This window comes from Eretmochelys imbricata, chromosome 17 (genome assembly GCF_965152235.1).
Source record: "Eretmochelys imbricata isolate rEreImb1 chromosome 17, rEreImb1.hap1, whole genome shotgun sequence".
NCBI classification, from domain to species: Eukaryota; Metazoa; Chordata; order Testudines; family Cheloniidae; genus Eretmochelys; species Eretmochelys imbricata.
Window position 1 is genome coordinate 6,654,884 of NC_135588.1, and position 13,208 is coordinate 6,668,091.

Genomic DNA, 13,208 nt, shown 5'->3' on the forward strand with positions numbered 1-13,208 from the left:
TTTTTTTTATTTCATTGTGCATGTGCAGAGAGCATACCACATTAATTACCTTCACATTCATTACCTTATGCACTACTGGGGAATAATTTTAAGACAAACTTTCTTTTTCTTACAGCTGACGGCAAAAGCAAAAAAGAAGGATTAATACTAATGGAGAGGAGGAGCAGCAGCAGGAGAGGCCCTCACTTTAATGACTTGGTTGTCCAATGAAAATGAGTGTGCATATCTGCCCATCCTAATGGATAGAGGGGCTTTTCAGTTTTCCGTAGTTTAATATGCATGTTTCATTCTGACTATTAGAAACCTGTAAGGGGGGGAAAGCCTGGGACTTAAGGCAAAGAAAACATTAGGACAGGTTAACAGTACTCTAGAGCAGCGGTTCTCAAACTGTGGGTCAGGACCCCCAAGGGCTGGCGTTACACGTTCTGGGGTCCGGGGCTGAAGCCGAAGCCTGAGCCCCAGTGCCTGGGGCTGAAGCTGAAGCCCAAAAGCTTCAGCCTTGGGTGATGGTGCTCAGGTTCCAGGCCCCCACCTGAGGCTGATGCCCTTGAACTTTGGCTTCTTCCCCTCTCCCTGGGTGGTGGGGCTCCAGCGGGCTCAGGCTTCAGTCCCCCCTTGTGGGGTCATGTAGTAATTTTTGTTCTCAAAGGGGGGTCATGGTGCAATGAAGTTTAAGAACCCCTGCTCTAGAGGATCTAAAGCAAAAAACTTGCTCAAGGTAGCCTTTTCTCACAAAAACTTCCTTTTAACAGCTGTACCACTTATATGATTGCCAAAGCATGATCCACAGTCACATAAAATGCTTCAGTTCAAAACAAGAGAATAACTGTGTAAGTTAATTTGATTTTCTCTTCCCTTTAGAAGCACACAGATTTCTATGTTGGAGCTTTGTCTCTTATCAATTCTTCTCTTTTATTCCTTGTGCCTGTTGAAGATTTAATCTCCTCATTATGCACAAACAGAATGGTCATTATGCTCACCATATACCACATACGATATTCTTTGATACAGAGAAGATGTTTTATACTTAAAGTTAAAACGGACAGTCGTAAGTTACACAACCCGATACTACACCGATTATCTTCGTTTCAGTGCACGTGAGTGCTTGCATGTCACACCCACATGCCCAACTCCACCTGCTGCCCTTTCTGAAAAACAGCAGAGTAACAACAAACAATAAATGATCTGCTTTCAAAACAACTGATCTGGTCTCCTGAGCATCACATCACCAGTGTCTTGTATCAAGAGCTAAATGACTCCCAAGAATGGAATAAGCAGACAGCTCAGAAGTGCTACATCAAGACCCATAATCCAGAAGACAAGACAGTACACGGGGTTCATCACTTGATAACATCCCTCCTAGACAACTCATTGTGGATCCAATCGTGCGTGGTGCTGAGCACTCTCAGCTTCTGTTGGCTTCAGTGGGAGCTAAAGGTGCTCAGCATCCTGTAAGCCCTACTGTGAAGGGGTGAAAGTTTTTAATTCAGAGGGCTACGTCCAAGTTGAAATTGAAGGTGGAGGAGAGAATTTGGCATTGCCAGTTGGAATGAAGCAAGCCCCATTGTGGCAATTACTATGTGTATTACAGCAGCATCTAGAGGCCCAATTGACAGCGATCCATTGTGCTAAGCATTGTATAAAACACACAGTGCGAAGAACTCACAATATAAAGTGACAAAAGACGTACGACAATTGTCGTTCCCAATTTACAGACAGGGAACTGAGGTGCAAATAAATTAAGGGACTTGCCAAGGAGACACAGGAAGCCTGTGAGAGCACACCAGAAACTGAACTCAGATCACCTCAGTCCAATCCAGTTTCTTAATCATAATAAGCCCATCCTTCCTAGCTACTACACAAAACTCTCCAATACCATCAGTCTTTCCTATAGCAAGATTGGATACCTCTAGCTAAAACAGAAGTTGTGTGCAGAAATCACTTGGTGAAATTCTATGGGCCATGTTATGTAGAATGATTCCGGTGGTCCTCCTCTGGCCTTTAAATCGATGCATCTATCGCTAACCAAAAGCTATGAAGGGCTAATCACTTGCTTGTCTAGATAAATCAAGAAAAGAAAAATGAATCTAGTAGTAGCAACAGCAGGTGGAAAGTTGGTCTAGAAAAGTTCCAAAGCTCATCGAACTGGAGTGGATAGACTGGTCTCCAAGTGGTGTTTTGCTAAGCATGTATATTTTGCCAAAAGGAATTCTTTATCACAGACGGTTTGAAACCATTTTCCCTAACATTATTCCTCTGAAGGTGGCCACTCAAATTCACTATGGGAGTACAGTTGAAGTATGTTAACCTTGAAATGCAATACTATTAAATGCATCCTAGCTGTGAAGCCTTCTAGCTGAAAACCTTCATAGAATAAGCAAGAACTGCATACAAAATTACAAGCGAGTGGAGCAGCATTATCCTGTCATAAGTGACTCTGACTTAATGGATAGGCCAAATGGAGCTTTGGATACGACTAGCTGAGAAAGGAGGAAAAACCATCTGCATTTTGGTCCTCTGCCCTGGGGAAAACCCCATAAAAGTATATTCCAGACCCAGCTACACTTTCCTTAGACTAGGGAGGAGAAAGCAGTCCTCACAAATGGTGTGGAAGGCAGCCAAATGCATTCATACGAAGTCTAAGTTTGGTGTGTGAGAGGAATAAGTCCCAGGATAGAAAAATTGATATTTTGGCTTCTTTTGTATGGACTGCCTGCCTAATTACTATAATTTGGACCATGACACCACACAACAAGAATTTTAAAAATATTCACATATTTACACAGCACCTTTTTGCAATCCAGCCCTGTTTTAATCAGGACAGCAAATAACATCAAGCTGAGCAGCACATCAATACTATTGATGGAGTAGACTGGGGGACCTATCATCCACCTCCTTCCCCACCCTCAAAAGAGTCCTTCCACCACATCCACCAGCTTGTTCACTAATCAGGCAGGCAAATAAATCTTGTTCTCTTGAACGATCTGCAGCACATCATAGAGAGTCATACAGTTCACCTCAGCTATGACAAAACCTTACAAATCCTTGCACCCTGGGCCAGTAGAGACCAGGCATATCACTGGGGTGAGGCAGTAAGGTTTTTTTTTAAAATGGTGTAGCGCAGGAGTGCTCAACCGACAGCCCGCGAACCGTACATGGCCCACCAGAACATTTCATTCGGGCCATGGCCTGCTTCAATTCAATATACTAACAGCCAATTCATTAGCATTTTGTCAGCATGGTTACAGCATTTTAGCTTACACAAGTGTGTAAACAGACAATACGGTACATAGAAACAACCTATCTAAATACATACCAAACAAGCAGAACTTAAAATATAAGTCAATACAGGTGACTTTAAAGCTTATTAAAATATGTAGAATCTGTCTGGCCCGCACAAGGTGGTGCTTCGGTTTATGTGTCCCTCCTGTGTAATAAGGTTGGGCACCCCTGGTGTAGCGTATGACAGAGCATAAGCCCATGCTTCTTAGAGTTGCTGCACCGGCAGAACACGAATGTCAACTGTGTATTTTCCACTGGCCAGCAGGATCTTGCAGCATCTACCATAGTGCTGGTGAAGTGGCATAAAACTAGGGAAAATAGCAAGCCTTATATAGAGAAATCTATGCTCCAATATTAGAAAGAAGGATGGCAGATTAGATACAATTATGCAGAGGTAAAATGCACAATTCTCCCTAAATAATGAGTGCTTTACAAACATTAATTCAGCAGCTTAGTAAAGTAGGCAGGTGCCTCCTTTTACAGATCGGGAAATTGAGGAAGCAAGGCAATAGGACTTTCCCACAGCCATGCTAGCAGCAGAGCCAGTATCAGAAATTAGGAGTTGCAGGCTCCCAGGCTCCATTCACAAGACCACACTCTATTTTTGTTCTTAATTAAAAACATGTGCTGCCACATGCTAAACAATTTGTTAAAAATCCTGTCACTCCGGAGTCTTATGACCAGGGATTTTTTGTGTTTTGGGGAAAGGTGACCACTCCTATCTCTTCCAGCAGATCAAATCATCTGACACTGGAATAAACACTCTAGAGCAAGTTTCCAGGACAGAGACTGAGCTGGTATGCATGTCTATACAACAAGCACAGTGCTGGTGCTTAGACTACATGAACATAAGATGATTTCAGGCACACTTCACAAAAGACATTCCCTCTCTACTGAGTAAACATTTAGCCTAAAATACCAACTCTTTTTGTGCACTGTGTGATGTATGGGCCTAATTCAGCTTATTTTTGAAAGTATTAAGCAGTGTATTCCCTCTTACCTGGTTTATTCTATTTTTGGATCACATTTTAGAATCTGCTTGCATCCAAACTGTAGTCAGGAAAGTAGGTTTTTTTTTTAAAAAAAAAACCTGTTAGTTTATAATGTACTCAGACTTCAGTCCAGTCCCCCATCCCTCTCAAAGTAAAACTTTGTTACAAAAGAATTGCTCAAATCAAACCTTTTCCTTACATTTCTGAAATATGTTTTTGTATTTAAAATCAACTTTTAATTTTGAGGGGGGAGAGTCTACTTTAACAAGTCACAATGAAAAGCAAAAGACAACCCCAATTTCATTTATCCCACAATAACCTTTTAATTAAACTTATATCTAATAGATTTTTGGCCTATCAATGCAAGCAAAGGAGTTGCTCAGAATTTCTTCTTCCCACTCCCAATGAGGCAGCATTACTACGAATTAAATCTCTACAAGGATTTGTACAGTAACCATATAACTCATTCAGGCTCATTTGCAAATGGAAAAAGGATTTGTCACTAAAACTAGTGGCTTAATAAATTTCTTAACTATTTCTCCTGTAGCCACAAGGGGGCATCTTTACTGCAGTCTCAAGGGGAAAAAATCATAAAAGTGCAGCGTAACATATTTTTACAAGATGGAAATAACCTAACCTATTAAACTTACTCCAGAAAAAACGAAGGGCAAGGCTACCAGGAGGCTACGGCCAAGAGTATGCAGGTAAGTTACATAGACGCCAATAAGGCATAAACCCTTTTATTACACCTGCAGGACAAACAAGACATAGGGATGTACTTAGCTGGATGCAGGTAGCATCTAAAACTGAAAGATCTGAAACAAAAGGGGGGTGGGGAGGGGAAGAATCGAGAACCCAAGAATTATTGGGTCAACCAAAAAAATAAATAAATGAAAAAAGGTTACAAACTTTGATGTGGAAATGGGAGGAGCACAGAAAGAAGTGAATATGGAAGGCTGCCTTGTGACTTTTGGCCTGGAATTGCATCCCTCAGTGAGCACAAAGGCGGCATTTCAGATCCCAGAGGGACAGCCACTTCTCTATAGTATTTTGGCCAGCTGCATGAATAGAGAAAAGTGAGAACACAAGGGGGAACACAGTGGCCAAAAATGGAGATGATTCTGTCTTTAAAAATAACAATTATTGTTTTAAGTACAACTTCAAGGAAGAGAAAGAGTCACGCACAGGGAACTCCAGAGACAGCTAGAAGGAAAAAAATTCTCTTTCAAGGTAAATGGCTCCACATGTGCTCCACCATGAATCATATAACCCAAACAAGACAGAACAGACTTGTCACCGGATAGGAGCTGAAATGTATATTCTGCAATTTATACAGACATCTATGCTATTTTCTTCAACAGAAAACTTTTGGGGGGGATTCCACAGACTGATGAAGGGCATCTCTAGGACAAATGCTTTTTGACAAAATATTATAAAGATATTGCAGATTTATTTTACATTCACAACGTTACCTTGTTGTTTTAAAATGTCCGGAGTTAAATGAAAGAGTGGAAATAGCCCAAAAAGTTAGGGTTGTTTAGTGTTACCTTCACCCTAGAAAGTTTTCTTTTTTCTTCACTTTCTTCCTTCAACTTAAAGATGTGCACGCTTAAAAGAGAAGATTGTTCTTGAGAGAGAAGGAAGTGCTAATTTCTGCTAACAATACATCTTCAAATAATTTGGACGTCTTTACTGTGAATCTATAATTTAGGGGGATTATATAGAGTTAAACAGAAATGCAATAGGAATCTTTATCTCCTGATGTGTAAGTGTGTACATGCAAATACAAGCAAATGGGTAAGGTACTCAGGTTTCACCTCAGGTGATCAATCCTCACACTATTAATTAGGTATTAAGATTCTTTTTTAAAAAGTCTTATAAAGGGACAGTAGGCAGCACTCTGGGCTATCATCAAATAATAGTTTTTACCACTTAGTCTCTTATCAATAGAATCTGGACAATGTTTTGCAATCTCTAATGTTAGTATGCATCTACATCTTAAACTGTAATTTAATAGGACATGACATAAAGAATAATCCTACGTACGAACATATTCCCATGACCTAAAGAGCATACGTGTGAAAATTATGCCCACTCTGCACCGTAACTGATTTTTATTTTTAACAGTTCAATGAACATGAAAACTAAATCTTTATACTAGGACCTAATTAGATAATATGAGGTCAGCTAGACCTGCCACCCAGCGTTTCACTGCATGCACATGAAAAAAAATGTACAAGACAATTCTGGCATTCAGTGAGCTGCTCTGACGTGCCACTCCTATGTAAGTAACTCTTTAAGAGCCAGCATTCTTGTAGATATTATGCAGTTAGTGCCCCAGTATATGCTGCATCTATTTTAGGTGTCAGCAGGAATCCTAATGTACTTATTAAAATTAGAGTCAAGCCTATGCAGCCACCCGAAAAAAACCTGGCTTTCCTAGCACACACATACCAAAATTATAAACATACATACATACAGACACAAGAAATCACAAGGGTAGACTTAAAGTGGCCATGTCAAGTAAAGAGTTTAACTATTGGGTCCCCTTAGTACAGGTTTCACTGTTTATGAAGTAGTAAGAGAACTATTCAACTACAATGAACCAAGGCCTCTCACACTATGTAATTTCGCTGACAGTTGCAGATTTGGGCTCTGGACCAGTCCCTCCTGGGGACAACAAATGAAACTCCTACAGAAAATAAGAACTGGGTTCAGACCCGAGCCACTGCCCCATCAAGAAACTGCCCACAGGATTTGCAAGGCTCTCTCAAGACCCACTCCTGCTATGATGCCCACAAGGTATTAGCCAAACAATCTTGGCCAGGTTGTGGAATAGTAGGAGATAACTTATAATACTAGCTAAAGAAATATTCATAAGTATCCAGTTGTGCGCATAGCCGGCCTATACAACTGCGTGATTTTATGATTGCCTTCATCTCTTCTCCTACCGTTGTTATACTCAGGCATTGCTTCCTGTTTCAAATTACTATGTAAGCTGTTCAGAGCAGAAACCACGTCCTTGCTAGGTTTGTGCATAACATATTAGAATAGGGCCCATATAGAGATTGGGGCCTTTGGATGCCACCAAAAAACAAAGATAAAAACAGACCAGAAATTTACTTCAGAATTATTTCTTCAACATCAAAGCTAACTACTTCAGTTCCTCCGATTGCGCCAAGTACATGGGAGCAAGAGACGCATCCCTGTGCTAGCTACCAGGTACCTGCCCACTCACCCATAGAACACTGAAAGACAGCCATGTTTGTTCACAGCAGTCGCTGCAGAAGCTGGAAGCTAACGGGTTAATGTAACTTTGATAAGGAATGTAATTGAAGTGCTACCCATCTGGCAACCTTTTAAAAGAGAAGGAGAGGCAGGGAAATCTATTTTACCACATGTGTTCCGGAGAATGGCTATTCCGGAGAGACTAGTCTGCTCTTTGAGATTTCTCCCCAAAATGCCATCTATGAGCATGTTCAGTGGAGTCTTTGCAACACTATTCCTGAAATGGGAGGGGCTTGTAATAGGAGTGGCTCGTAAATCTACAATGGGGAAGTAGTGAGTATGGATCATTTGACACAAACATTTTGTTCTGCAGAGCAAGTGCTTAGAAGACCCAACTCCCATCTGGGCCATATTGGTGGTGCCACATTTTGAGGCCTCCCTAGAAATCTGAGGTGTTAACAGCTTCAGAGGGTTATATAGTGTCTACAAATAGCCATTACAAACCAAACTGGGCACAATCTACAGTAAAGTGGGTTTTTTCAGAAGAGTTAGGTACAAATATTTATGTTTAAATTACAATACAATATTTGCACCTCTATAGCATGTCCTTAGAAGATCAAAGGGCACCTTACATACATTTACATAGCAACAAGAGCACACTAGGCTCTTTACAGAGAACTAACTAATTAAAAACTTACACATCCCATAGAGGGGTTTATAGGATATAAATAGATTATTTCATACATTACTTAATTACAGTCACCACTGACGTGGAAAGCAAACGCTGTTTAAAAATATACAGCACCACTGTGTAGTTCAGGGCAGAAGGATAGTGTGCCCAAGTAAAAGAGCAAGGGGAATTTGGGGGGAATTAATTTCACCAGGATGGCTCATATACTGTGCCAATTTCATGTTTGCTGTCCAAATATTTGTTTTTCTATGGCATCGGCTATATTTAAAACGTTCACTGCATTCCTTACAGTGATCACCAGGTTTAGAGAATGAAAATCAATAGATCATCAAAATTAAAATGTCCCCATTTCCATATCAGAATAAAAAGAGATTAAGGAACAGACATGAGCTGCAGAAAGTTGGGAAATCTCATTAATCTCACTGTGAAGTGTCAGAAGAGCAAAAGCTGGGAACACACACAAGATATAATTACCTTGTCTGTATCCAGAAATTTGCAGTCTGTGAGCAGATGCACTTCTGTACCATTGCCTGCTAGAGGCAGATTGGAATGCCTATTTAACAGACTGATGTTCCCCTGGCAAAAAATATTTGGCCTAGACAATCATTTAGCGACCTGTACATCTGGTATCTATATTTTATGTTGCTGGCATCCTGCAAAGAATTAGTGTAATGTCCAAATCTGGGCACAGCGGAACCATTTGTTGTACTTGTAACTAGTGAAATTGACTACAGTGCTGGTAACAGAAAAGTATGTCAGGGTTAACCTGGTTATTAGTGTCAGAGCAAACTGAATTATTTGGGAGGCTTCAGTGCATGAAGTGTTGGTGCCAACCAGAGCAGCAATGCTGGGAGCTAGCCAAGTGGTCGAATGGAGCTTAGTAGCATGAATATCAATGATTTTAGTTGTAGTAGGCCTTGTGTAAGCAGCTTGTGAGGCCAGCATGCCCCTCACAGAGTCAAATCCTGTTTCCAAACTGAGCATCTGTGCACCATCTGGGTCCTGGGAAAAGGAGCACAGCTGCGTTCCTTCTCCCAAGAGGTTAGCCATACCTCATGCATGAAGAGGATGTTAACCAAAACACTGTCATTCAAGCCAGTGTAAACTTGGCATCTTTAGGTCATCTAGGGACATCTTTTTAAAGATCCAAGCATGCTGGACTTCGAATACAAGAACTGCTACCATAGGACAAATGTTCTCATTTTCTCCTCTCTTGCACCCAGACTCTCCAGCAACCCTTTCCATCCAGATGAGAATGATAAAGTCCACAACAGGAGCCTAACAGGTGGATCATTCCCTGAATCCCCATCTGCACACAGAAACTAGCCAAAACCCTTTTGTCTGACTTGCTGAGAGGAATCAGACCCAAACACCATTGGACCTTCTGGAAAATTCACGTGACCAGTTCAAAACCCACAAAAAGGAAGAAGGAAAGGGGAGAATGAACCTTTTACTAAATTAAAAACTCTTCTACAGTCTCCAGAGCAATACACACTCACTCGTAGAAAAGGGAAGCAAGTGCATGTTTGGCTAGTTAACTGGAGTGCAAGACTGAAAGTCGCAATTCCTAGGTTTGTTCCACAGCTCTGCTATGTCTCCTAACCTTGAGCAACTCACTTAACCTCTTTGGCTCTGTTTTACCAGCTACAAAACAAGGATAATGTCTCCAACAGGGGTTTTGAAGCATAATGAACACTTGCAAGGTGTTACATAGAGACTACTAATATAATTTAAAGAAGAGCCCTGTTACTTTTTCGCCATGTCAAGCCATGTTCTTTACCTGATCCCTCATCTTGCTTTCTCCACACCCCAAGTTTGCCACATGATACCTACACTTGCTATGTAATTCAAATTAGCGTGTCTGTTATTGGCACACAAAAGAGCAATATCACTTGCTCTTAGCATTGGACAGTTTCAGGTGAAGCACAAACAGCACTGACTTGTAAGCCAGTGGCAATATTACTAAGCAATTACTACGTGAGACACCACACTTCTGAAGCCAGACTGCCTCACTGACAGCCTCTGCTGGCTGGTTGAGGAACAACGATGCAGTCATAAGAGTGCTGATCAACTATCCCAAGAGGAGTGAAGTCATGGTACTTATGCATAAAGAAGCATGCTGTGGCTCACCACCCTAGGAACATTCTAGAAAAGGCCAAAGGGAGGGGGGGCAAGCTCAACATGTAGAGTGGAGAAGTATAAGCATGTGATGAACAAATCCATATATAGAAAGGTTAAATATGACTGGTTAAAGGTTTGTGTTATGTAACTTGTTATGCAACTGCCAAGTGCTATAAAATAGCAATGGGAGGGGCTCCTTGCTGGAGGGATTCTGGCTGATTTTTGTACCAGGGTCTCTCCCTTTGTGCACATTGAACAAAGTCTTGTTGAACTGAATTGAATTGAAGACCCTTGATTCTGCATCTGACTTGGTTTTTATTGGGAACCACAAAATCCCAACACACCAAAGGCAAAAATATATATGTAAAAATATATGGCTAAGTCTTATAGTTGGCAGTAATTCTTCTGTTATTTCCTGGGACCTTTAGGTGGAAAATAGTAGGCTTCAACAAAGGGAAGAATCAGGTCTCTCACATTTTGCTGCAATAATGCTGGATATCACCTCATCAAGCATTCTGGAGTGGTTTCCATTTATTTCAACAGAGAAGACTCAGCATGCCCTCCAGCTCACAGACACATACTGCCTTTAAGGGGAAAAAAAACTTGTGTTGAAGTGAAGAAGCCAGCTTCACAAGACTAACAGGGATGCACGTCCTGTATATCACAGGGGAGAGCTTTCACTCACCCATTAAGCCAAACCCTCTCCAGCTCTATTTGGGAAATCCTCTGTTCACACTGCTCGGATGCTCTATATGCAAGGACATCTTCCCTTCTATAAAAAGATACCGCAGCTTGTTTTGTGGCTTCAACATTTAGGTATCTTACTTCACCGGTGCTAGGCCTGGACACCACTTACCAAGCGCTCGTGCCACGGCCAGGAATGGAATCTGGTCAATGACTGTACTCCTCCGCACAGGGCCATTGTGAGTCAGCCGAGGTCTCTTCCAGACAACCCGATTCACACCAGACTTATTGATCACACTAGAGGTATTAGAAACAAAGGGGTGTAGATTAAAAAAAACCAGTTAGTCACAACCCAGCTGACTTTGTATGGTTTAAGTTGCAGAAACAGTTACCCCAATTGTGTATGGAATGAATGCTATGACCTCGGTCAAGGCCTGCAGTGTAGACGCATCCTTCAGAACACAGTGAGATTGTGATAATTTGAGGGTTTTAGCCCAGCTTTGGCAGACGAGGCAAAGGGGACTGAAAGAAAGATGAAAAGCTGTGAGGATTTTTGGCTTCCTGCTGATCATCTGAACGCCACTAAATGTCTCCCCCACATCAGAGGAGGAGACAAAATGAAAGTTTGTTCCCCTGAGATGCTGGGCTGCATAACATCAATGTCAAACCCCAAAGGGCTGTGTTATTTAGGGTTCTCTCTCTCATTTTTACTATCCGCTGTGGCTCTGATAGTCAGCAGCAGCGAGTGGTTTAAAAAAAATTGAGAAGAGCCACCTTAAACAGTCTTATGTAGAGGTTTTCTTGCTAGAGTAGCAGAAATAACAGAACAGTCATCATCTGCTCTCAAGCCTGAATGAAACAAACAGCTCTACATTTAAATTTTAACACCTGCTCTCAGATGTTGGGCAGTGAGATTAGTTCGCACAAAGTTATTGGGGACGTGAAGGAGAAGCCATGTGGAATAAGAGGCTTATTTTGGTGAGCGGCAATGAGCCATATACCCAGAAGAGGTACTGGGAAAAGGCACTAGTGCAGCTTGCTAATAAGCTTACTCTCCAACAAGCTATGGACCAGGCACCAAAGCTAGCTTCACTTACGGAATAGCCATAGGCAATTAGACACTGAAAAGCTATGGAGCAGCCTCCAAACTCCTTGTATGACATTTATTCCAGGTGGAACTCCAGGGACTTTGAAGCCCTTACATTAGTGATGAATTAAGCCCCATTATTGCGTGGCATGGTGTGATATGCATAGCAGGAAGGATCACAGAGACTATATCCTCAGATTCACCATGCTCATTTGGAACCCTAATGGCCAAATCTTGTTAATGTTATTTCTGCCTGGAAGAAGATCCCATCCCACGCTGACATTTAAACAGATTTTTAGCAAGGAAGCTTTCTTAATTTGACTAGCAGATCCAATTCTCCTCTTCTCCCCTCTCTCTCTCTCACGGGAAGTGAAGATGTCCTGCTAGCACAATCCCACTATACTCCTGCCAAGTGGCACATGTCTCACAGTTCTGGGAGTAGCTGGGCAGTCTCTGCCAGTTTCATCACCAACTCTGGGAAAAGCTGGAGGACCACCAACAAGATGACAATATCAATCCCCACCACTCCTGTAAAAAAGGAAATTCTAGGAGTTGCCCACTTGCAACTAGGAACTTCAAAATATATTCCGTGTCCTTCAGCCAGTGACAGAAAAGCACATTTGGAAACCTGTAACATCTACAGGCACTAACCTAGTGAAACAGCAAGTTATCATTTCAGAAACCTCTTATCCCAAATGCAGCTAGCTGATCTGCTTCCACCTGCTAAAGACACAAATATCTGAAGGTTAATGAGCTGACAGGGTTCTTGAGTGAACGATGTCAACAGGAAAACCTTCAGTGATCTCTGCATCTGAGCTGCTAAAAGAAGGGAACGGTGCCCATCCATCTGGTGCAGTACTGTTGAACAAAAGAGCATAGGGCTCCTGTGAAGCTGTGCCAGATTCGAGCCCTGAGGTTTGTTTCACAGCACTGGTGCCATCTGACAAGGCTTCCTGCTTGCTCCCCTACCTCTCAGCTATAAGGAACATGCATGACTGCAATTCGACTCCTTCTGGGATGTTTTAGCATCAGTCAGTTCATGGAAAAGAAACCTAAACTCAGCTTTGGCAAGCAGAGGAGGTAGCACTGTTCAAATACTATGACTTAACGTTCAGATTTACAA

The 13,208-nt window shown here is 41.7% G+C and overlaps 1 protein-coding gene across 1 annotated transcript in view; it reads right to left on the reverse strand.

Annotated features, from left to right (window-relative positions):
- PPM1D (protein phosphatase, Mg2+/Mn2+ dependent 1D) overlaps nucleotides 1–13,208 on the reverse strand; it is a 37,355-nt gene that overhangs the window by 12,987 nt on the left and 11,160 nt on the right. Inside the window, exon 3 of the mRNA XM_077836684.1 lies at nucleotides 11,171–11,295. Within this exon, the coding sequence (XP_077692810.1) occupies nucleotides 11,171–11,295 (125 nt within the window). The remainder of the gene's footprint in view (nucleotides 1–11,170; nucleotides 11,296–13,208) is intronic.